Source organism: Cucumis melo, chromosome 4, assembly GCF_025177605.1.
Source record: "Cucumis melo cultivar AY chromosome 4, USDA_Cmelo_AY_1.0, whole genome shotgun sequence".
Classification (NCBI taxonomy): Eukaryota; Viridiplantae; Streptophyta; class Magnoliopsida; order Cucurbitales; family Cucurbitaceae; genus Cucumis; species Cucumis melo.
Genome location: NC_066860.1, coordinates 32,966,741 through 32,988,768, shown reverse-complemented (window position 1 = coordinate 32,988,768; position 22,028 = coordinate 32,966,741). Strand labels below are relative to the sequence as shown.

The window sequence follows — 22,028 nt, the reverse complement described above, 5'->3', positions numbered from 1 at the left end:
GTGATAATATATGCTTATTTGTTACCCAAACATTGTGGAGACTCCAACATCCACTAAATATTTAAATAACAGTGAAAAGTGTACTATTTTGCTTTACGAGTAAAAGATGATGTGCACAAATAGTCACACTCACAACAGCCCCTCATGCTTTGCCTTAAAGCATAATTAGCAATAGAGATGCAGAAAGAAGCGTAATGATACTCAAAACTTACCTTAGATATCAATACTTGAAAAGACTCCATTTTTTAAAACTTCTATTTATAAAATATACATCTTTATATGCTTTGCTCATCAGCTCTTTGATTTCAAAAACCCTTTCCCTTTAAGAAATTGAGATTGACATCATTACCAGAAACCAAAATAATAATGCATGGAAAAAATCTTTAGGTTTCTTACCTGCCCAGCCAATCACCCACTGAACTCCCATTTTCCCCCAAATTCAAATATATAACAAATCTTTATCTTCAACCACCTGTTCAGAATGACATAAATTGCCACAATAACATCTTCTACAACTCATGAGGATCAAAACAAACTTCTTTTGGTTCTATACTCTTCTCATTGTAGCTCTTTTCATCACCATTGTCCTGCGTTCATTCCCGCTTCCCTTGACGGCCATTGTTGCCACTGTCGGTCCTCACAGCAGTGCTTTTGAAATTGGCGTTTTCAGCAGTCTAGTGAAAGAGAGTGGTTTGGATGAGATTTTATCTCTTGTGACTCAATATCTGTCCAAACCCCAATACCAATGGAGAGATAAGAAAAGTTGTGATGAGAAGAAATGGGACTCCAAGTTGATATCTTTGTACAATGTTTCACTCACTTTGACTGTTGATTTGAAGGGATGTGCAAATTTCAGCAGTGTACAAACTGCAGTGGATGCTGTTCCTGATTATGGCTCTTCAAGGACCCTTATCTTAATTAACTCTGGAGTCTATAGGTCATTATCTTCCATAACACATTCAAATCTTCCAACTACATTGATTCTTGCAAGCGAGAGGGCGGTTAAAATATTTTGCTTTCAACAGAAGTTTTTAAGTTTTTATGTGATTTTAGTCTCTTTAACTTCTACTAAACCATCTTCTATTTTCGTTCTAGTATTTTCTAAGTCCTATTATTACTTTTATCAAGTTTAGTTAAAACATTAAATCAAATTTTTATTGGATGTTCTTCTTCTAGACACCCTAAGGATCAATGAACTGCTTCTTAATACGAATGAAAAGAAACCTTTTACTTACATCTGTCTCGCACTGATTGCCGTGGACTTGGTATAACGTTAGAGATGTCTTGCCCATCGGGAGATGGTTGTAGCCCTAACTTGATGGCAATGTTATCAGTTTCATTTTTTTTTTTTAACTTTTTCTCACCCTTTCGCCAATTGGCCTCGTGGGCGCCATCCGATTGGGATATTCAAGCATAGTCCCGTCACAATTTTTGAAAAAACATTGTGATTTTTATACAATACATGAAATGTGCTTGAAGTATGTGGGTGAGGTTCTTCTTGAAGTGGTATGCTTAAGTATCGCGGTGGGAGGGAACCCGAGAGGCCGACTGGCAAAAGGGTAAAAAAAATGAAAATAGTGATAGACATTACCATCAGGTTCGAACTATGCCTATTTCATGATAGGTAAGATGTCCCTAATGTGATATCAAGTCTAAAATTGTAAACATGCTATGACATAAATAAAAGGTTAGTTTTCTAAATTTTTTGTAAAAGATGACCATCTTACAAAAATCTAGTAATTAAAGGGTGTGAGGTTCATAACCTCGCCTTTTTTTTTCTTTTGAATTAAAAGAAAAATTGTTGGTAGGGAGAAGGTAGTGATAGAAGCCAACAAAACAAACTTGATAATTGAAGGTCAAAGTTATCTCGACACTGCAATAGAATGGAATGACACAGCCAATTCCACAGGAGGCACCACTTACAGCTCTTCAGTCACCATTTTTGCTTCAAACTTCATTGCCTACAACATCAGCTTCAAAGTAACAAAAAACATCTTCCCTTTTCTTGTTCAACTCTGTTTTTGTACCTCTCTTCAACCGTTTTTAAAAAGTGTTTCTACGCACTTAGAAAGTAAATCAAAATGTGTTGTCTTTATTACTTTAAATCTTTAATGATTGACTTTTCTTGTTGGGGGAAAAGAACACAGCTCCTGAGGCAACTCCCGGGATTGTTGGAGGACAAGCAGTTGCAGTTCGAATTGCAGGAGATAAAGCTGCTTTCTATGGATGTGGATTTTATGGAGCTCAAGACACACTTTATGATGACAAAGGAAGGCATTATTTCAAAACATGTTTCATTCAAGGATCCATTGATTTCATCTTCGGCAATGCTCGATCGCTCTACGATGTATGTAATCATCATTTCTATATACAAAAGAAAAAAGGGATTAAAATGAGAATATTTGTTTGTTTTGGGTAAATGGTTCAGGGTTGTAGGATCAAATCAATAGCAAAGGAAGTGTTGGGTGGTGGGGTGAGTGGAGCCATCACAGCTCAGGGAAGGCAAACAAGAAGGGAGGAAACTGGTTTTGCTTTCATCAATTGCACCATCAGTGGCTCTGGTAAGGTGTGGCTTGGTCGTGCTTGGGGTGCTTGTGCCACTGTTATATTCTCTAAAACGTATATGACTGATGTCGTTGTTGACGATGGATGGAATGACTGGAGAGACCCTTCAAGAGACCAGTAATATCAGAGTCATTTCTAATTGTTCAAAAGCAGTTTTTTTTCTTTTTTTTACTAAAATACAAAGTGCTGATGTTTGTTTTTCTTTTTTATTACCAGGAGTGTGTTGTTTGGGGAATATGAATGCTTTGGAGATGGTGCAAATTACAGTTTGAGAGTGCCATATTCAAAGCAGCTGAATCAAATTGAAGCTCAACCTTACTTGGATGTTTCATATATCGATGGAAATCAATGGCTCACCAATCAACAAATAACCAGTACTTTGTCAACCATTTAATTTCAAATAAATCAATGCTTATTCGAAACAATATATTATAATATGTTTCTAAAACTCACCTTATCTCAAATCTCATATCATTCCAAAATCTTCCCCACATAATTTGTTTTGAATTATAACAAATCTAATTTTACCCATTTCATATCTTAAAAAAAAAAACAAATAAAGCCAAAGACAAAGGTTGGATAAATCAATATCATAATAGAAGTTATAATAAAAACAAAGCTTATCGAAGAAAAGCAAACCCAAGTGAAAGAGAAATTTAAACATTTGTAAAGAAACATGATTGGGGAGAATTCCTTATATAGATGTAAAAGACATAAGTTACAAAATCTTTTAAAATCTTATTATTAAATATGAATTCATAAACCGTAAAAATTAAATGATTGAAATAAATAGATAAAAACATTTTATACTATAACATCTTAAAGGTTAAATTGATGTGTTAGATATTCGAGGCGAGAATTTGAAAAGATAACCAAGTTAGTTAAGGTTAAATTGTTTTTTTATATCAAATATATAATTATTGTAAGAAGATATAATTGATAAATTTCTTTAAAAAACCCATAAGCACGTTCTTATTTTCTTTTTTTTAAATTTAGAAGAATAACTATAATTAAGATTTTTTTATAAGTAACTATGGTTTATCTCAAAATATAGGATAACATTGTAATTTTCGGTTCGGTTTGGATTGCTTCATAACCATAATATTATCGAACCGGAAATTTCCGTTCGGTTCGGTTTCCGGTTCACCATTAGGTTAGAAAAGAAAAGAAAAGAAAAGAAAAGAAAAGAAAAGAAAAGAAAAGGACGCGTCTCTCCTTCTTTCTCCCTCTCTGTCTCTATCGCTTTGTACCACTGCCGTTCTCCGTTGTTTTGGGTTCTTCTCCGTCCTTTATAAAAGACATAAACCACTCGCCGTTGTTCGTCGTTCTCCACCACCGCTGCACGCACAACGTCGCCCATCGTCGTTCTAGTTTCGCTCCTCATCCATCAATCTCTCTCAGCCGTTCGTAGTCATCACACTGGAGAGGTATACACTCTTTGTTTTCTCCATCGATACTTTTCGATTTTTTCCTTCAAATACTGCTACATTTTAAGTCTCAAATGGCAAAGAGGAGATATGATCTCATTTTACTGCATGCAAAACTATTTAAAACCACAACCCTAATATGAATCCCACCACATTTTGGATATGTTTCCAAGAAATTATCAATCTTGATGTGATGTATGATGTCTCCTTGTAGATGAATGTTGTGTTTCTTGTTGAAATTTTCTGACGTTTGTTTTTTCTTCTTTGTTCTCATACCCATGAATATCAATGACTTTTGAAAATACAGAGAGTTTGCAATAACTTATAGACTAATATAATTGGGTTAGATGTGAGTTAACTGGGAGAAAACAATGTTGTAGATCAAATTTGGACAAATGGATACAATTTCTACTGAATCAGCTTAGGGGTATGAATATATAATATTCTTCCGTGATCCAAGTTCAGAATTTGAACTTTTGTTATGCAGGTTTCTCTTGCTTTTCTTTGAATTTGCACTGGTTTTGACCCACCCAATAGATGTTTATGTATTTACATGATCCATTCAAGGTAAGCTTCGGTTGATGCATGAACATGAACTTTGAAACATATTCTATGGTTCCTGAATATTCAAATCTTTTTCCTTTTTTCCCAAATAATTTTAATGAAATTTGTACCGACTAATCACACACCATTTAAAAAAAAAAAAGAAAAAGAAAAAAGAAAGAAAACTAAAAAAACTTAGCAGATTAGGCTATTTGCGAAAAAAAAGGCAAATTTAGGCTAATAAAAAGTCCGTATATATATATATATATATATATATATATATATATATATATCTCAAATTAGGCTTATTCGACCCATTTCAGCTTACTACCCTCTCTTTTAAGTTTTAATGAAAAAGAAGAAAAGCCCTTCAGCCGAATATGGCAACCCAACCAAGAAACCAAATACGGAAAAATTAAAAAAAAAAAAAAAAAAACCCTAAAGACATGTCATGATCTTCTCCATTTCGTCGGATAAGTTGTTCTTTGAAAGGACGAAAGATTGATCTCTATCTCCACGACAGATCATAACCATTGTTTGCATGGCTTACCATTCTTCACGGTACCTAAAACTAATTTACACTATATTCTATTCTATTCTATTCAATTTTTTTCTTTTCTTGCCCATAAGCCATTTACTTTATTTTCAATCAATTTCCCCTCTCTTGTTTAAACATACCAACACCATCACTTTTATTACTTTTTTTAATTTTTCTTTTTTCTCTTACAGTTAAGATTTCCATCGTAAACACAACGATAATGGTGGTTTCTGATGTGGTGATTCAAATTCTATCCAAGCTTCCACCAGAATCTCTTCTTCGATTCAAGTCTGTTTGCAAATCATGGTATGCTCTTATCGACGATCCTAAATTTTTAACAAAACATATGTTAGATTCTTTTCCTCATAAACATGTTCTCATCAAACGTGCCCTCACCAACGACTCTGGTGAACAAGAACTTGTGTTCTCCATCCTCAAATTTTCTCTCTATCGATCCGTGTCTATTATGGACATCAACTTGCCATTCCAAGAGATCGATCCATATTTAGAAGTTTGTGGCCATTCTCACGGCTTAGTTTGTCTTAGCAATCTTGACGATGTTTTCCTCGTTAATCCTATGACTAGACAATTTCGTAAACTTCCACCTTCGATTCTTATCTCCCGTGTTGATCCTGATGTTTACTCTGCAATAGCATTTAGTATCGGATTCGGGTATGATGCAAAATCTAGCAATTTCAAAGTTGTTAGAATTGTGAGTTGTCGAGGAAACTTTGTAGCAAACTTTGGACAAATGACGAGAGTGGAAATTTATGATTTGAGCAAAGGAAAATGGAGAGAAATTGAAGCTCCTCTTTTTTGTGACCGTGCATTTCGCACACCTACATTTGATATGTATCACGAAGGAATATTTTATTTTTGGGGATATGGTGAATCAAGACTTTCCACAGCGGACCATATTATAACATTTGACATGAGTCAAGAGGTTTGTGGTAAAATTTCAGTACCGGAGAGTTACGATGACAAAAAACATAAAACAAGTTTAGGGATTTTGAATAGATCCATTGTTCTTTTTGTTTATCCATTTGAAAGTAATGAGAAAAATATTGACATTTGGGAGATGAAGAAGGATGAATCTAGTGTTGTTTCGTGGTCAAAGCTATTGACGATTGATCCTACTCTTGGAATTGAACACCCATTGTTGTTTGTAAGCTCTGAAGAACTGTTAATGGAGTCCCGTGAAGGACATGTGATTATGTATAACACTAAAACTCAAGAGTCCAAAAAGCTCCCAATAGAAGGGGAAGCACTTTATGGAAGAACTCACAGGTTTCAAGCTATTAATCTTTTTATTAAGAGTTTGGTGTCTGTGGAAGGAGGAAGAGATATGATCAATTATGATATTTAGTATTTTCGGATTTCACCGTGGTAATGTTGTTTGAGTGACATGAGTTTTTGTATTTTTCAGATTAGTTTACGTAAAGTTAAGATGGTGTAAATGAGGTTGGTTACTTAGCTTTCACACAAAAACTTGTATTACTTCTACAGGGAAATGATTACTTTTAATAAAAAGATTTAAGAAATATGTGTATTGGCATTTACCTTGTTGATATCATCATTGAAATTTTGGTGAGAATACAAACCTATTTATAAAACCATCTTTTCCTTTTCAAAAGTTTGTTGAAACAAATTTTGTCCATAAAACTAACAATTGAATAACTATTGATCCTACACATAATGAATTTAAATGCATATTAATAATTAGTTTTTCTAAAATATATATAATATAATTACTATTTTAATGGTTGGCTAATAATAATATTAGTTTGTTATTTCGTTGTTGTTATTCGCAGTTTTGTTTAATATAATATAAATTCATATTATGCATTTTGTTTAATCACGATAATATTTATTTTTTTCAAAAAAAGAATCCTTTTCTCATTCTTCTAATTTCTTTTTCTTTTGGAGTCTTTTTAGTATTATTATTAAATTATCTTTCTTTTCTTTTTTGTTTAAAATCAATGTTTTCCTTCCTCTTGAAAGATTTTGTTTTTTTTTTATTATTATTAATTTTTTGGATGCGATCACCTATGCATTGCAATTTTACTTATTGCATAGGAAGACGACGTATGATTACTATTTATTTAATCCTATTGTTATATACTCCATAGGGTGAATTTATTAAAACAAAAAAAGAAAAGAAAAATTGATTTGGTCATAATATAAAGTATTATATTGTTTTCATTTCAGCTTTCAATGTTCACATTCCTTTTCCTCTTATAGTCGGCGGTTACGTTTCTATTATTACAATCATATTTTAATTTTGCATTTCCGAAACGTATGTATATTTTTTCCTTAATCCCACTCTTTTAAAATGCATTATATTAGTTAATGAAAAGTAATTAATTAATCGTAATTATTGGTCTATCGGTCTATCACTGATAAACAATAAGAGTTTATTAACGATAGAAGTATATTACTGATAGACTTTGCTATGTTTGCAAATTTTTTAAAATATTGCTACATACGTAATAATTATTCTAAAAATTGCTAACCATTGTAATAACCCTAAATTTTAATGGAAAAAGAAAAGCCATCCAGTCGAATATGGCAGCCCAACTAAGAAACCAAATATGAAAAAAAAAAAAAAAAACCAAAAAGTCCGTTCGGACAAATATGGCAGCCCAACTAAGAAACCAAACATGAAAGGAAAAAAAAAACCCTAAAGACAGGTCATCCTCTACATTTTGTCAGACAGGTTGTTGTTTGAAAGGATGGTAGATTGATCTCCATCTCTACGGCAGACCATAACCATTGTTTGCATGGCTCACCATTCTTCATGGTATCTAAAACTAATTTATACTATATTCTATTCTTGCCCATAATCCCATTATTTTATTTTCGATCAATTTCCCTCTCTTGTTTAAACATACCAACGCCATCCTTTTAATTGCTTTTTCTCTGTTTTGCTCTTTTCTCTTATTGTTAATATTTCCATCATAAACACAACAATAATGGTGGTTTCAGACACGGTGATTGAAATTCTATCCAAGCTTCCACCAGAATCTCTTCTCCGATTCAAGTCTGTTTGCAAATCCTGGTATGCTCTTATCGACAATCCTAAATTTGTAACAAAACATCTCTTAAATTCATTTTCCCATAAACATGTTCTCATCAAACGTGCCCTCACCAACAACTCTGGAGAACAAGAACTTGTGTTCTCCATCCTCAAATTTTCTTTCGATCGATCCCTATCTATTATGAACATCAATTTGCCATTCCAAGAGATCGATCCACTTTTAGAAATTTGTGGCCATTCTCACGGCTTAGTTTGTCTTACTGATTGTGACGATGCTTTCCTTGTTAATCCTATGACTAAACAGTCTCGTAAACTTCCGCCCTCAATTCTCATCTTCCGTACTGGTTCTTATGATCCTTACTCTTACTCTGCAGTACCATTTTCTATCGGATTCGGGTATGATGCAAAATCTAACGATTTCAAAGTTGTCAGAATTGTGAGTTTTCGGGGATATTCAACGATGGTGATGTGTCCACATATAAGAGTGGAAATTTATGATTTGAGCAAAGATAAATGGAGGGAAATTGAAGCTCCTCCATTTTGTGGCGATGCGAATTGCACACCTCACTTTGATATGTATCACGAAGGAACATTTTATTTTTGGGGACACGGTGAATCAAGTATTTTCGAAGCGGACCATATTGTAACATTCGACATGAGTCAAGAGGTTTTTAGTAAAATTTCAGTACCGGAGAGTTACGATGACAAAAAGCATAAAACAAGTTTAGGGGTTTTGAATAGATCCATGGTTCTTTTTGTTTATCCATTTGAAAGTAATGAGAAAAATATTGACATTTGGGAGATGGAGAAGGATGAATCTAGTGTTGTTTCGTGGTCGAAGCTATTGACGATTGATCCTACTCTTGGAATTGAACACCCATTGTTGTTTGTAAGCTCTGAAGAACTGTTAATGGAGTCCAGTGAAGGACATGTCATTATGTATAACACTAAAACTCATCGGTTCAAAAAGCTCCCAATAGAAGGGGAAGTAACTTATACAAAACCTAACAGGTTCGAAGCTACTGATCTTTTCATTAAGAGTTTGGTATCTGTGGAAGGAGGAAGAGATATGATCAATTATGGTTTTTAGTATTTTCGGGCTTTACTATTGTAAGTCATGTTGTTTGAGTGATATGAGTTTTAGTATTTTTCAAACTAGTTAAGTAAAGTTTAGATGGAACAAATGAGGTTGGTAGAAACTTGTATTACTCTTAGAGGGAAATAGTTACTTTTAATACATAGATTTAAGAAAGATGTATATTGACATTTACCTTGTTGATATCATCATTGAAATTTTGTAAATACACTAATACATAACAATTTACCTTCTTCACTTCTCTCCTCCATAGGTAGATTATGAGAGCACCAACATCTCTTGAATTCTTCTGTGTGTAAGGTTTGATGTTTAGTGTTTCTAAAATTTCATCAATAATTAACATAAAATCAATTTAATATGTCAAGTGTGCAAAATAGTCATTATTTCTGTTCTTAAACGTTCGAGACTAAAAGTGAAAAAAAAAGAAGAAAAAACTAAAATTATAGATGTATGGCAAAGAAGACACTGCACATGATTCCAAATTTTAAAAATAAAAAATGGCCTTTGGCTTCTCGGGTAACGTAACCCATTTTTTAAAATTAGATCTCTAAATTAATTCATGTTTCAAATCTTTTTCTCAAATTTACATGGAATTCAGTTATATATATATCTTTTTAAAAGTAATTTAAAAGACGCCTATATCTAAATCTTTATCATATATTTTTTGTTTTCAAATTTGGTGTATAAAACTGCAACATGTCTGTCCTATAAAGAAGTCCAATTTTAGAAGTCTCATCTCACTTAATTATCTAGCTTCTTGCTATTAAAATATTTTTCATTCTTAGTTCTACTTATCTACCTATATATAATACTGCACTTGTTCTTTGATTGTTGGATTCAAGTTATTAAATGTTAACTTTTGTTTTGCAAGCATCTACGTGCATCTTTCTAATGGTGGCTCAACATCATCTCAACTCCTATATACTTGAATACAAAAACAAATTAGAAACCCAATCAGAAAATCGACATAAGAAAGTACAAAGGAATGGAAGTAATTAGGAGGAGCAATTTGGATGACCTATGTGTGAGGGGTATTTTGATGATTTTCAATTTACTAAGAAAAATCCCTAAGAAGAATTTGTCATTTTTTGTGATTTTTTGAAATGAAACTTTTTAGTTTGGTCATTTCTCTTTGTCACCCCCTATGCTTTATCTATCGGGACAGGGAATGGGGAATGGGGAATGGGGAATGGGGAATGTTTCTGCCCACACTATCATCCCTCCTTTAAGTTTCAATGAACAGAAAAAAGGACCTAATTCAGCCCAATATGGCAACCCCCAATGAGAAACCAAATATGGTTAAAGAAAAAACCCTAAAGACATGTCGCGATCTTCTCCATTTCGTCGGACATGTTGTTTGAAAGGACGGTAGATTGATCTCCCTCTCCACGGCGGACCATTACAATTGTTTGCATGCCTCACCATTCTTCACGGTATCTAAAATTAATTTATACTATATTATTCTTGCCCATAACCCAATTATTTTATTTTCGATGAATTTCCCTCTCTTGTTTAAACATACCGACGCCATCTTTTTAATTACTTTTTCTCTTTTTTTGCTCTTTTCTCTTGCCGTTAATATTTCCATAGTAAACACAACAATAATGGTGGTTTCAGATGCGGTTATTGAAATTCTATCCAAGCTTCTATCAGAATCTCTTCTTTGATTCAAGTCTGTTTGCAAATTCTGGTATGCTCTTATCAATGATCTTAAATTTGTAACAAAAACATCTCTTAAATTCTTTTTTCCATAAACATGTTCTCATTAAACCTGTCCTCACCAACAACTCTGGCAAATAGGAACTTGTGCTCTCCATCCTTAAATTCTCTCTTGATCAATATGTGGCTATTCTTGACATCAATTTCCCATTCCAAGAGATCGATCCATTTTTACAATTTTGTGGCCATTCTCACGTTTGAGTTTGTCTTACTGGTTATCACGATGCTTTCCTCCTTAATGCTATGATTTGACAGTTTTGTAAACTTTCCCCCCTCGATTCTTATCTTCTGCGGTGACGATCCTCATGCTTACTTTGCAGTATCATTTACTATCGGATTTGGGTATGATGCAAAATCTAGCAATTTCAAAGTTGTTAGAATTGTGGGTTGTCGAGGATAGTTTGAAGCAAATTTTGGACAAATGATGAGAGTTGAAATTTATGATTTGAGCAAAGATAAATGGAGGGAAATTGAAGCTCCTCTATTTTGTGGCACTGCAACATGCACATCTAAATTTGATATTTATCACGAAGGAACATTTTATTTCTGGGCACATGGTAATTCAAGGATTTCCAAAGCTGACCATATTATAACATTTGACATGAGTGATGAGGTTTATTGGTAAAATTTTCGTACCAGAGAGTTACGTTGACAAAAAGCTTAAAACAAATTTAGGGGTTTTGAATAGATCCATTGTTATTTTTTTTTTATCCATTTGAAAGTAATGAGACAAATATTGACATTTGGGAGATGGAGAAGGATGAATCTAGTGTTGTTTCGTGATCGAAGCTATTGACGATTGATCCTACTCTTGGAATTGAACACCCATTGTTGTTTGTAAGCTCTGAAGAACTGTTAATGGAGTCCAGTGAAGGACATGTCATTATGTATAACACTAAAACTCATCGGTTCAAAAAGCTCCCAATAGAAGGGGAAGTAACTTATACAAAACCTAACAGGTTCGAAGCTACTAATCTTTTCATTAAGAGTTTGGTATCTGTGGAAGGAGGAAGAGATATGATCAATTATGCTTTTTAGTATTTTCGGGCTTCACTATTGTAAGTCATGTTGTTGAGTGATATGAGTTTTAGTATTTTTCAAACTAGTTAAGTAAAGTTTAGATGGAGCAAATGAGGTTGGTTACTTAGATTTCACTCAAGAAACTTGTATTACTCTTAGAAGGAAATAGTTACTTTTAATACAGAGATTTAAGAAATATGTGTATTGACATTTACCTTGTTGATATCATCATTGAAATTTTGGTGAGAATACAAAACCTATTTATAAAACCATCTTTTCTTTTTTAAACATTTGGTGAAATATTAACAAATTATGTCAATAAAACTAACAAATGAATAAAGGTCCATCCAAACACAATAATTTAAAGATAATTAGGATAATTAATTTAAATGCATATTAATAATTAGTTTTTTCAAATATATTTATATAATATAATTACTATTTCTATGATCGGCTAATAATAATTTTAGTTTGCTTATTTTGTTGTTGGTGACAGTTTTAAGAAACTCTTATTAGTAAAAGTTGTTGACAGTGCTTGTTGAGATTCTCTGATCACTTTTGTCAAATATCCACATTTTAAAATAAGAAGAGATTTTGAACTTATTGTTTTTCTATTTAATTCATGGAATTAATCTTTAAATAGTATTACTCATATTATTGTTAATATCAAAATGTATCACATATTACAAATTAGATAGATAAATTTTTTTTGAAGTTTTTAGTATTATTGTTAAATTATCTTTTTTAATTATCTCTCCTCTCTTTCCTTTGCAATTTTGATTATTGCGTAGAAAGAGGACATATGATTACTATTTATTGATTCCTATAACAAATTATTGTGTAGAAAGAGGAAATATGATTACTATTTATTGAATCCTATTGTTATATCCCATAGGGTGAATTTATTAGAAAAAGAAAAAAGAAGAAGAAGAATTGATTTGGTCCAAATATAAAATATTATATTGTTTTCATTTTAACTTTTAATGTTGTGGAGTGTTCACATTCCTTTTCCTCTTATAGGCGGCTGTTACATTCCTGTTATTTTAGTTTTGCACTTACTCTTTTAAAATGCATTATATTAGTTAATGAAAAGTAATTATTTAATTGTAATTTTTATCGTAACTTAAATGGATTTTAATATTAATTCTTTTAAGTATATTATTATTTTTTACTTTCACAGTATTACATCGCAGTCTTTTCAAAAATATAAAAAAACAAAAAAGTATTTATACTATATAGAACAATTTCAAAGATGGAAAAAGTCTAGAGGCCCACCATGTAAAATACCAAAGATGTCTCATCAACAATGCGCGTAATATATTTGATAACGCCATTTGGTATTTAATTAATTAGGTATACGATCGTTTAATTAATTGGGTATACGATCGTTTAGACTAATCATTTAAATTTGGTTACCCCAAATCTAAACCATTTTTTTTCAAAATTTGGTAGAGACGATTTTTTTTAATATTCTTTATACACAATCTTTTAGTTTTGTTACTCTAATTTAAATGTCTAATTAATTTTTTCAAGATTCTTTATACACGAGCATAAAAAAATGGAAGAAACGCATGAATAATATAGACGAAGAAGATAAAAAAATCACAGGAGAAAAAGATAGAAAGACAATTCTTGAATATTTAAAAAATGGCTAAATATATGAATTTGTTACACGACTCATAAATATTCCAGTAGTTTGTTATATTCAGAAAAGTTTCCTATTACAATCCTTTTTCTAAAACCACTTTTACGATTTTTGGTACAAGTGACACATAAGTCTATATGTACTATTGCTTTCTTAATCTAATTCTAAGTCTATACGTACTATTGCTTTCTTAATCTAATTCTTCATTTCCATTCATCTTCTTCATTTCCATAAGTCTATATATACTCTTGTTTTCTTTCATCTTATTCTCCATTTCCATTCATCATCTTCTATTTTATTGTTTTCTTCTCTCTTCGATAATGGCTCAACGTATTTTAGTTATTTACTTTTTAAGTTTGGTTTTGGTTGTTAATGCCGGTGTTCCGTTCGACTTTTTCCAATTCGTGCAACAGTGGGGGCTGAATGTATGTAATACTGGCGCTCATGTCTCCCCTTGTCATACTCCCCCTCGACCCATGTTCACTATTCACGGCTTGTGGCCAAGTAATCATAGTAATGCTCATCTTGTTTGTTGGTCAAAAACGCAATATAGCAAGGTTCCCATCTTCTTTAATATTTGTGTATGTGTTTTTTTTTCCCTCTATCTTCAACATTTTAACTAATATAATGTTGTAACATGCTTTAATTTTAGGTTATCTCACTTGAAGCACAACTGAAAATATATTGGCCAGATTTAATATCTGGGAACAATGATAAATTTTGGGGTCATGAATGGGACAATCATGGGAAATGTTCAGATCCTCCTTTTGGCTTATTTCAATATTTCCAAATTTCTTTGAATCTTCGGAAACAATTTGATCTGTTGGCAATCTTAACCGCCGCGGGGCTCAACCCTCAAAGCTCCAATGACCTTGTAATCCAAGACATTATAACCCCTATTCAAAAGATAACAAAGACGGAACCCGGCATCCGCTGCAACAAAAATGGTAGAACTGGCAAGTTGCAATTGTATGAAATTGTACTGTGTTTGGAAAAGGATGGCGTTACCCTCATCGACTGCCCTTCATTTGTTAGTGGCACTTGTCCAACTAAATTTGTGTGGCTCCTACCACAAGAGAACTCGTTTGGTGCTTCAGATTATCCATGAGTCATATGGGAAAAGTTATGTTATATTGCTTATTATTATGCTTAGCAGATGACTATATTTGCAGAACTTTAAGTTTCTTCTTTATATTAAATCGGTATGTTATGCTTTCACTTTGAATCATTTGCTTTTGGACGTCCAAACAAGCTAAAGCCTCTCCTCCGTGTTTGTAATATTAAATTTTAGTATAATTGTAATATTAAGTAACCTTTAATTAGTTTTGACTATATATATTAATTTTTGAAACAGAAGGTGTAGTATAAATAGCCTAAATGGTAATTAAAGAAGCAAATGGAAAATTTAAAATGTACAAATAGAATCCTATTCAATAATAATTCAAAATCCAAATTTTAGTTTTGATAAAATCCCAAAGGAAAAGAAATGTGGAAATGAAGCAGTTTCCACGTGATCGACAAAAATCAATAATCCTAATTATATATATTATTAACCCATTTCATCTTGTGCACATCCATCACAAACCATTACCTACCATCAATTCTTCATATATAAAACCTCAACATCTCTGTCTTATGAAAAAATCCAACTTCAGAAGTCCCATCTCCCTTAATGATCTAGCTTCCTGCATTGTGTATGATTTTTGCTGCTAAAAGATTTTAAACTTATTGTTTTTCTATTTAATTCATAGAAATAGTGTATTACTCGTCTTATTCTTAATATTGAAATGTATATCATGCTATAAATTAGATAATTCTATCGTGGAAATCTTTAAAAAAAAAAAAAGAAAATAAATCAAATATGAAAATAGATTATAAATTCTTACACGTCATGTAGTTACAAATCATTGTGAGCCATATAATCATAATATGGCCAATACAAATATCATATTTTTGTCTTTCATGGTATTGGTTGTTACACGTTCTCGTTATTCACTCATTAATATTATTACAAAATTATTTTAATTAACAAAAATATCTTTTAATAAGTATATTATTTTCCTTTTCCGTTTGGCCTTTGGTTTTTTAACAATAATGATCAAAGTCACTTTTGCAGTGTTAGTAATTATAAATATACTTATTGACTTGTTTTACCCTAATCATACTAAATATTATTATAATGTTATTTTAAGTTTGCACTTTCGAAAATGCATAATTTTTTTCTTTCAAACACACACTCTTTTAAAATGCAGAAGAAGATAGAGATCATCAATCTGAACAACCTGTCCGACGAAATGAAGAAGATCATGACATGTTTTTAGGTCCCTTCAAGGACCCTTATCCTAATTAACTCTGGAGTCTATAGGTCATTATCTTTCATAACACATTCAAATCTTCCAACTACATTGATTCTTGCAAGCGAGAGGGCGGTTAAAATATTTTTCTTTCAATAGAAGTTTTTAAGTTTTGATGTGATTTTAGTCTCTTTAACTTCTACTAAACCATCTTCTATTTTCGTCCTAGTATTTTCTAAGTCCTACTATTACTTTTATCAAGTTTAGTTAAAACATTAAATCAAATTTTTATTGGATCTTCTTCTTCTAGACACCCTAAGGATCAATGAACTGCTCCTTAATACGAATGAAAAGAAACCTTTTACTTACATCTGTCTCGCACTTATTGCCGTGGACTTGGTATAACGTTAGAGATGTCTTGCCCATCGGGAGATGGTTGTTGTAGCCCTAACTTGAAGGCAATGTTATGACAGTTTCATTTTTTTTTTTTTAACTTTTTCTCACCCTTTCGCCAATTGGCCTCGTGGGTGCCATCCGATTGGGATATTCAAGCATAGTCCCGTCACAATTTTTGAAAAAACATTGTGATTTTTATACAATACATGAAATGTGCTTGAAGTATGTGGGTGAGCTGTTCTTCTTGAAGTGGTATGTTTAAGTATCGCGGTGGGAGGGAGCCCGAGAGGCCGACTGGCAAAAGGGTAAAAAAAATGAAAATAGTGATAGACATTACCATCAGGTTCGAACTATGCCTATTTCATGATAGGTAAGATGTCCCTAATGTGATATCAAGTCTAAAATTGTAAACATGCTATGACATAAATAAAAAGTTAGTTTTCTAAAATTTTTGTAAAAGATGACTATCTTACAAAAATCTAGTAATTAAAGGGTGTGAGGTTCATAACCTCGCCTTTTTTTTTCTTTTGAATTAAAAGAAAAATTGTTGACAGGGAGAAGGTAGTGATAGAAGCCAACAAAACAAACTTGATAATTGAAGGTCAAGGTTATCTTGACACTGCAATAGAATGGAAGGACACTTCCACAGGAGGCACCACTTACAGCTCTTCAGTGACCATCTTTGCTTCAAACTTCATTGCCTACAACATCAGCTTCAAAGTAACAAAAAACATCTTCCCTTTTCTTGTTCAACTCTGTTTTTGTAACCCTCTTCAACCGTTTTTAAAAAGTGTTCCTACGCACTTAGAAAGTAAATCAAAATGTGTTGTCTTTATTACTTTAAATCTTTAATGATTAACTTTTCTTGTTGGGGGAAAAGAACACAGCTCCTGAGGCAACTCTCGAGATTGTTGGAGGACAAGCAGTTGCAGTTCGAATTGCAGGAGACAAAGCTGCTTTCTATGGATGTGGATTTTATGGAGCTCAAGACACACTTTATGATGACAAAGGAAGGCATTATTTCAAAACATGTTTCATTCAAGGATCCATTGATTTCATCTTCGGCAATGCTCGATCGCTCTACGATGTATGTAATCATCATTTCTATATACAAAAGAAAAAAGGGATTAAAATGAGAAGATTTGTTTGTTTTGGGTAAATGGTTTAGGGTTGTAGGATCAAATCAATAGCAAAGGAAGTGTTGGGTGGTAGGGTGAGTGGAGCCATCACAGCTCAGGGAAGGCAAACAAGAAGTGAGGAAACTGGTTTTGCTTTCATCAATTGCACCATCAGTGGCAATGGTAAGGTGTGGCTTGGTCGTGCTTGGGGTGCTTGTGCCACTGTTATATTCTCTAAAACGTATATGACCGATGTCGTTGTTGACGATGGATGGAATGACTGGAGAGACCCTTCAAGAGATCAGTAATATTAGAGTCATTTCTAAGTGTTCAAAAGCAGTTTTTTTTCTTTTTTTTACTAAAATACAAAGTGCTGATGTTTGTTTTTCTTTTTTATTACCAGGAGTGTGTTGTTTGGGGAATATGAATGCTTTGGAGATGGTGCAAATTACAGTTTGAGAGTGCCATATTCAAAGCAGCTGAATCAAATTGAAGCTCAACCTTACTTGGATGTTTCATATATTGATGGAAATCAATGGCTCACCAATCAACAAATCAACAGTACTTTGTCAACCATTTAATTTCAAATAAATCAATGCTTGAAACAATATATTATAATATGTTTCTAAAACTCACCTTATCTCAAATCTCATATCATTCCAAAATCTTCCCTACATAATTTGTTTTGAATTATAACAAATCTCATTTTACCCGTTTCATATCTTAAAAAAAAAAAGAACAAATAAAGCCAAAGACAAAGGTCGGATAAATCAATATCATAATAGAAGTTATAATAAAAACAAAGCTTATCGAAGAAAAGCAAACCCAAGTGAAAGAGAAATTTAAACATTTGTAAAGAAACATGATTGGGAAGAATTCATTATATAGATGTAAAAGACATAAGTTACAAAATCTTTTAAAATCTTATTATTAAATATGAATTCATAAACCGTAAAAATTAAATGATTGAAATAAATAGATAAAAACATTTTATACTATAACATCTTTAATTTGATAAATTTGGTGTGTTAGATATTCGAGGTGAGAATTTGAAAAGATAACCAAGTTAGTTAAGGTTAAATTGTTTTTTTTATATCAAATATATAATTATTGTAAGAAGATATAATTGATAAATTTCTTTAAAAAAACCCATAAGTACGTTCTATTTTTCTTTTTTTAAATTTAGAAGAATAACTATAATTAAGATTTTTTTATAAGTAACTAAGGTTTATCTCAAAATATAGGACAACATTGTAATTTTCGGTTCGGTTTGGATTGCTTCATAACCAAATATCATCGAACCGGAAATTTCCGTGGTTCGGTTTTGATTGGTTCATAACCATCAACATCATCGAACCGGAAATTTCCGTTCGGTTCGGTATCCGGTTCACCATTAGGTTAGAAAAGAAAAGAAAAGAAAAGGACGCGTCTCTCCTTCTTTCTCCCTCTCTGTCTCTATCGCTTTGTACCACTGCCGTTCTCCGTTGTTTTGGGTTCTTCTCCGTCCTTTATAAAAGACATAAACCACTCGCCGTTGTTCGTCGTTCTCCACCACCGCTGCACGCACAACGTCGCCCATCGTCGTTCTAGTTTCGCTCCTCATCCATCAATCTCTCTCAGCCGTTCGTAGTCATCACACTGGAGAGGTATACTCTCTTTGTTTTCTCCATCGATACTTTTCGATTTTTTCCTTCAAATACTGCTACATTTTAAGTCTCAAATGGCAAAGAGGAGATATGATCTCATTTTACTGCATGCAAAACTATTTAAAACCACAGCCCTAATATGAATCCCACCACATTTTGAATATGTTCCAAAGAAATTATCAATCTTGATGTGATGTATGATGTCTCCTTGTAGATGAATGTTGTGTTTCTTGTTGAAATTTTCTGACGTTTGTTTTTTCTTCTTTGTTCTCATACCCATGAATATCAATGACTTTTGATGATACAGGGAGTTTGCAATAACTTATAGACTAATATAATTGGGTTAGATGTGAGTTAACTGGGAGAAAACAATGTTGTAGATCAAATTTGGACAAATGGATACAATTTCTACTGAATCAGCTTAGGGATATGAATATATAATATTCTTCCGTGATCCAAGTTCAGAATTTGAACTTTTGTTATGCAGGTTTCTCTTGCTTTTCTTTGAATTTGCACTGGTTTTGACCCACCCAATAGATGTTTATGTATTTACATGATCCATTCAAGGTAAGCTTCGGTTGATGCATGAACATGAACTTTGAAACATATTCTATGGTTCCTGAATATTCAAATCTTTTTCCTTTTTTCACAAATAATTTTAATGAAATTTGTACCGACTAATCACACACCATTTAAAAAAAAAAAGAAAAAGAAAAAAGAAAGAACTAAAAAAACTTAGCAGATTAGGCTATTTGCGAAAAAAAGGCAAATTTAGGCTAATAAAAAGTCCGTATATATATATATATCTCAAATTAGGCTTATTCGACCCATTTCAGCTTACTACCCTCTCTTTTAAGTTTTAATGAAAAAGAAGAAAAGCCCTTCAGCCGAATATGGCAACCCAACCAAGAAACCAAATACGGAAAAATTAAAAAAAAAAAAAAAAAAACCCTAAAGACATGTCATGATCTTCTCCATTTCGTCGGATAAGTTGTTCTTTGAAAGGACGAAAGATTGATCTCTATCTCCACGACAGATCATAACCATTGTTTGCATGGCTTACCATTCTTCACGGTACCTAAAACTAATTTACACTATATTCTATTCTATTCTATTCTATTTTTTTCTTTTCTTGCCCATAAGCCATTTACTTTATTTTCAACCAATTTCCCCTCTCTTGTTTAAACATACCAACACCATCACTTTTATTACTTTTTTTAATTTTTCTTTTTTCTCTTACAGTTAAGATTTCCATCGTAAACACAACGATAATGGTGGTTTCTGATGTGGTGATTCAAATTCTATCCAAGCTTCCACCAGAATCTCTTCTTCGATTCAAGTCTGTTTGCAAATCATGGTATGCTCTTATCGACGATCCTAAATTTTTAACAAAACATCTGTTAGATTCTTTTCCTCATAAACATGTTCTCATCAAACGTGCCCTCACCAACGACTCTGGTGAACAAGAACTTGTGTTCTCCATCCTCGAATTTTCTCTCTATCGATCCGTGTCTATTATGGACATCAACATGCCATTCCAAGAGATCGATCCATCTTTAGAAATTTGTGGCCATTCTCACGGCTTAGTTTGTCTTAGCAATCTTGACGATGTTTTCCTCGTTAATCCTATGACTAGACAATTTCGTAAACTTCCACCTTCGATTCTTATCTCCCGTGTTGATCCTGATGTTTACTCTGCAATAGCATTTAGTATCGGATTCGGGTATGATGCAAAATCTAGCAATTTCAAAGTTGTTAGAATTGTGAGTTGTCGAGGAAACTTTGTAGCAAACTTTGGACAAATGACGAGAGTGGAAATTTATGATTTGAGCAAAGGAAAATGGAGAGAAATTGAAGCTCCTCTTTTTTGTGACCGTGCATTTTGCACACCTACATTTGATATGTATCACGAAGGAATATTTTATTTTTGGGGATATGGTGAGTCAAGACTTTCCACAGCGGACCATATTATAACATTTGACATGAGTCAAGAGGTTTGTGGTAAAATTTCAGTACCAGAGAGTTACGATGACAAAAAGCATAAAACAAGTTTAGGGGTTTTGAATAGTTCCATTGTTCTTTTTGTTTATCCATTTGAAAGTAATGAGAAAAATATTGACATTTGGGAGATGAAGAAGGATGAATCTAGTGTTGTTTCGTGGTCAAAGCTATTGACGATTGATCCTACTCTTGGAATTGAACACCCATTGTTGTTTGTAAGCTCTGAAGAACTGTTAATGGAGTCCAGTGAAGGACATGTGATTATGTATAACACTAAAACTCAAGAGTCCAAAAAGCTCCCAATAGAAGGGGAAGCACTTTATGGAATACCTAACAGGTTCCAAGCTATTGATCTTTTTATCAAAAGTTTGGTGTCTGTGGAAGGAGGAAGAGATATAATCAATTATGATATTTAGTATTTTCGGATTTCACCGTGGTAATGTTGTTTGAGTGACGTGAGTTTTTGTATTTTTCATATTAGTTTACGTAAAGTTTAGATGGTGCAAATGAGGTTGGTTACTTAGCTTTCACACAAAAACTTGTATTACTTCTATAGGGAAATGATTACTTTTAATACAAAGATTTAGGAAATATGTGTATTGGCATTTACCTTGTTGATATCATCATTGAAGTTTTGGTGAGAATACAAAACCTATTTATAAAACCATCTTTTCCTTTTTAGAAGTTTGTTGAAACAAAATTTGTCCATAAAACTAACAATTGAATAACTATTGGTCCTACACATAATGAATTTAAGTGCATATTAATAATTAGCTTTTCTAAAATAATATTAGTTTGTTATTTCGTTGTTGTTGTTCGCAGTTTTAAGAAACCCTTATCGGGAAAAGTTGTCACTAAAATGATTGGGGTATTTCGTAGAAATATGGTATTTTTTGAAATTATTGACAAAAATAGGGTGAGGTGAAAAGAAATTGCAAAAATAGGGTGATGGGGCAAAATATTGTCAAAAATAGAGTGAATTT

At 32.5% G+C, this 22,028-nt stretch overlaps 3 protein-coding genes and 1 pseudogene across 10 annotated transcripts; all 4 read left to right on the top strand.

Annotated features, from left to right (window-relative positions):
- Positions 1-318: 318 nt before the first annotated feature.
- On the top strand, positions 319-3,029 carry LOC103486534 (putative pectinesterase 14). Its single transcript, XM_008444526.3, has 5 exons — positions 319-937; positions 1,809-1,980; positions 2,141-2,347; positions 2,429-2,682; positions 2,782-3,029. Exons 1-5 carry the CDS (start codon positions 519-521, stop codon positions 2,957-2,959), a joined length of 1,230 nt encoding a protein of 409 aa, XP_008442748.2. The 5' UTR covers positions 319-518; the 3' UTR covers positions 2,960-3,029.
- A 730-nt stretch (positions 3,030-3,759) lies between these two features.
- On the top strand, positions 3,760-21,625 carry LOC103486535 (F-box protein CPR1-like). Of its 8 annotated transcripts, none has more exons than XM_008444528.3 (3): positions 3,760-3,992; positions 4,480-4,559; positions 5,265-6,454. In XM_008444528.3, exon 3 carries the CDS (start codon positions 5,294-5,296, stop codon positions 6,437-6,439), a length of 1,146 nt encoding a protein of 381 aa, XP_008442750.2. In that variant the 5' UTR covers positions 3,760-3,992; positions 4,480-4,559; positions 5,265-5,293; the 3' UTR covers positions 6,440-6,454. The 8 variants fall into 8 exon arrangements, with proteins under 8 accessions (XP_008442750.2, XP_008442752.2, XP_050940117.1 ...); XM_051084160.1 differs by lacking the exons at positions 4,480-4,559; positions 5,265-6,454 and adding exons at positions 19,532-19,611; positions 20,287-21,625 and having other exon boundaries at positions 3,777-3,992; XM_051084159.1 differs by lacking the exons at positions 3,760-3,992; positions 4,480-4,559; positions 5,265-6,454 and adding exons at positions 18,831-19,044; positions 19,532-19,611; positions 20,287-21,625.
- Positions 7,716-9,394, top strand: LOC127149101 (F-box protein CPR1-like). The gene has a single exon (XM_051084158.1). The coding sequence runs from the start codon at positions 8,046-8,048 to the stop codon at positions 9,198-9,200; it is 1,155 nt and encodes a 384-aa protein (XP_050940115.1). The 5' UTR covers positions 7,716-8,045; the 3' UTR covers positions 9,201-9,394.
- Positions 13,911-17,979, top strand: LOC127149031 (putative pectinesterase 14; annotated as a pseudogene).
- Positions 21,626-22,028: the final 403 nt, after the last annotated feature.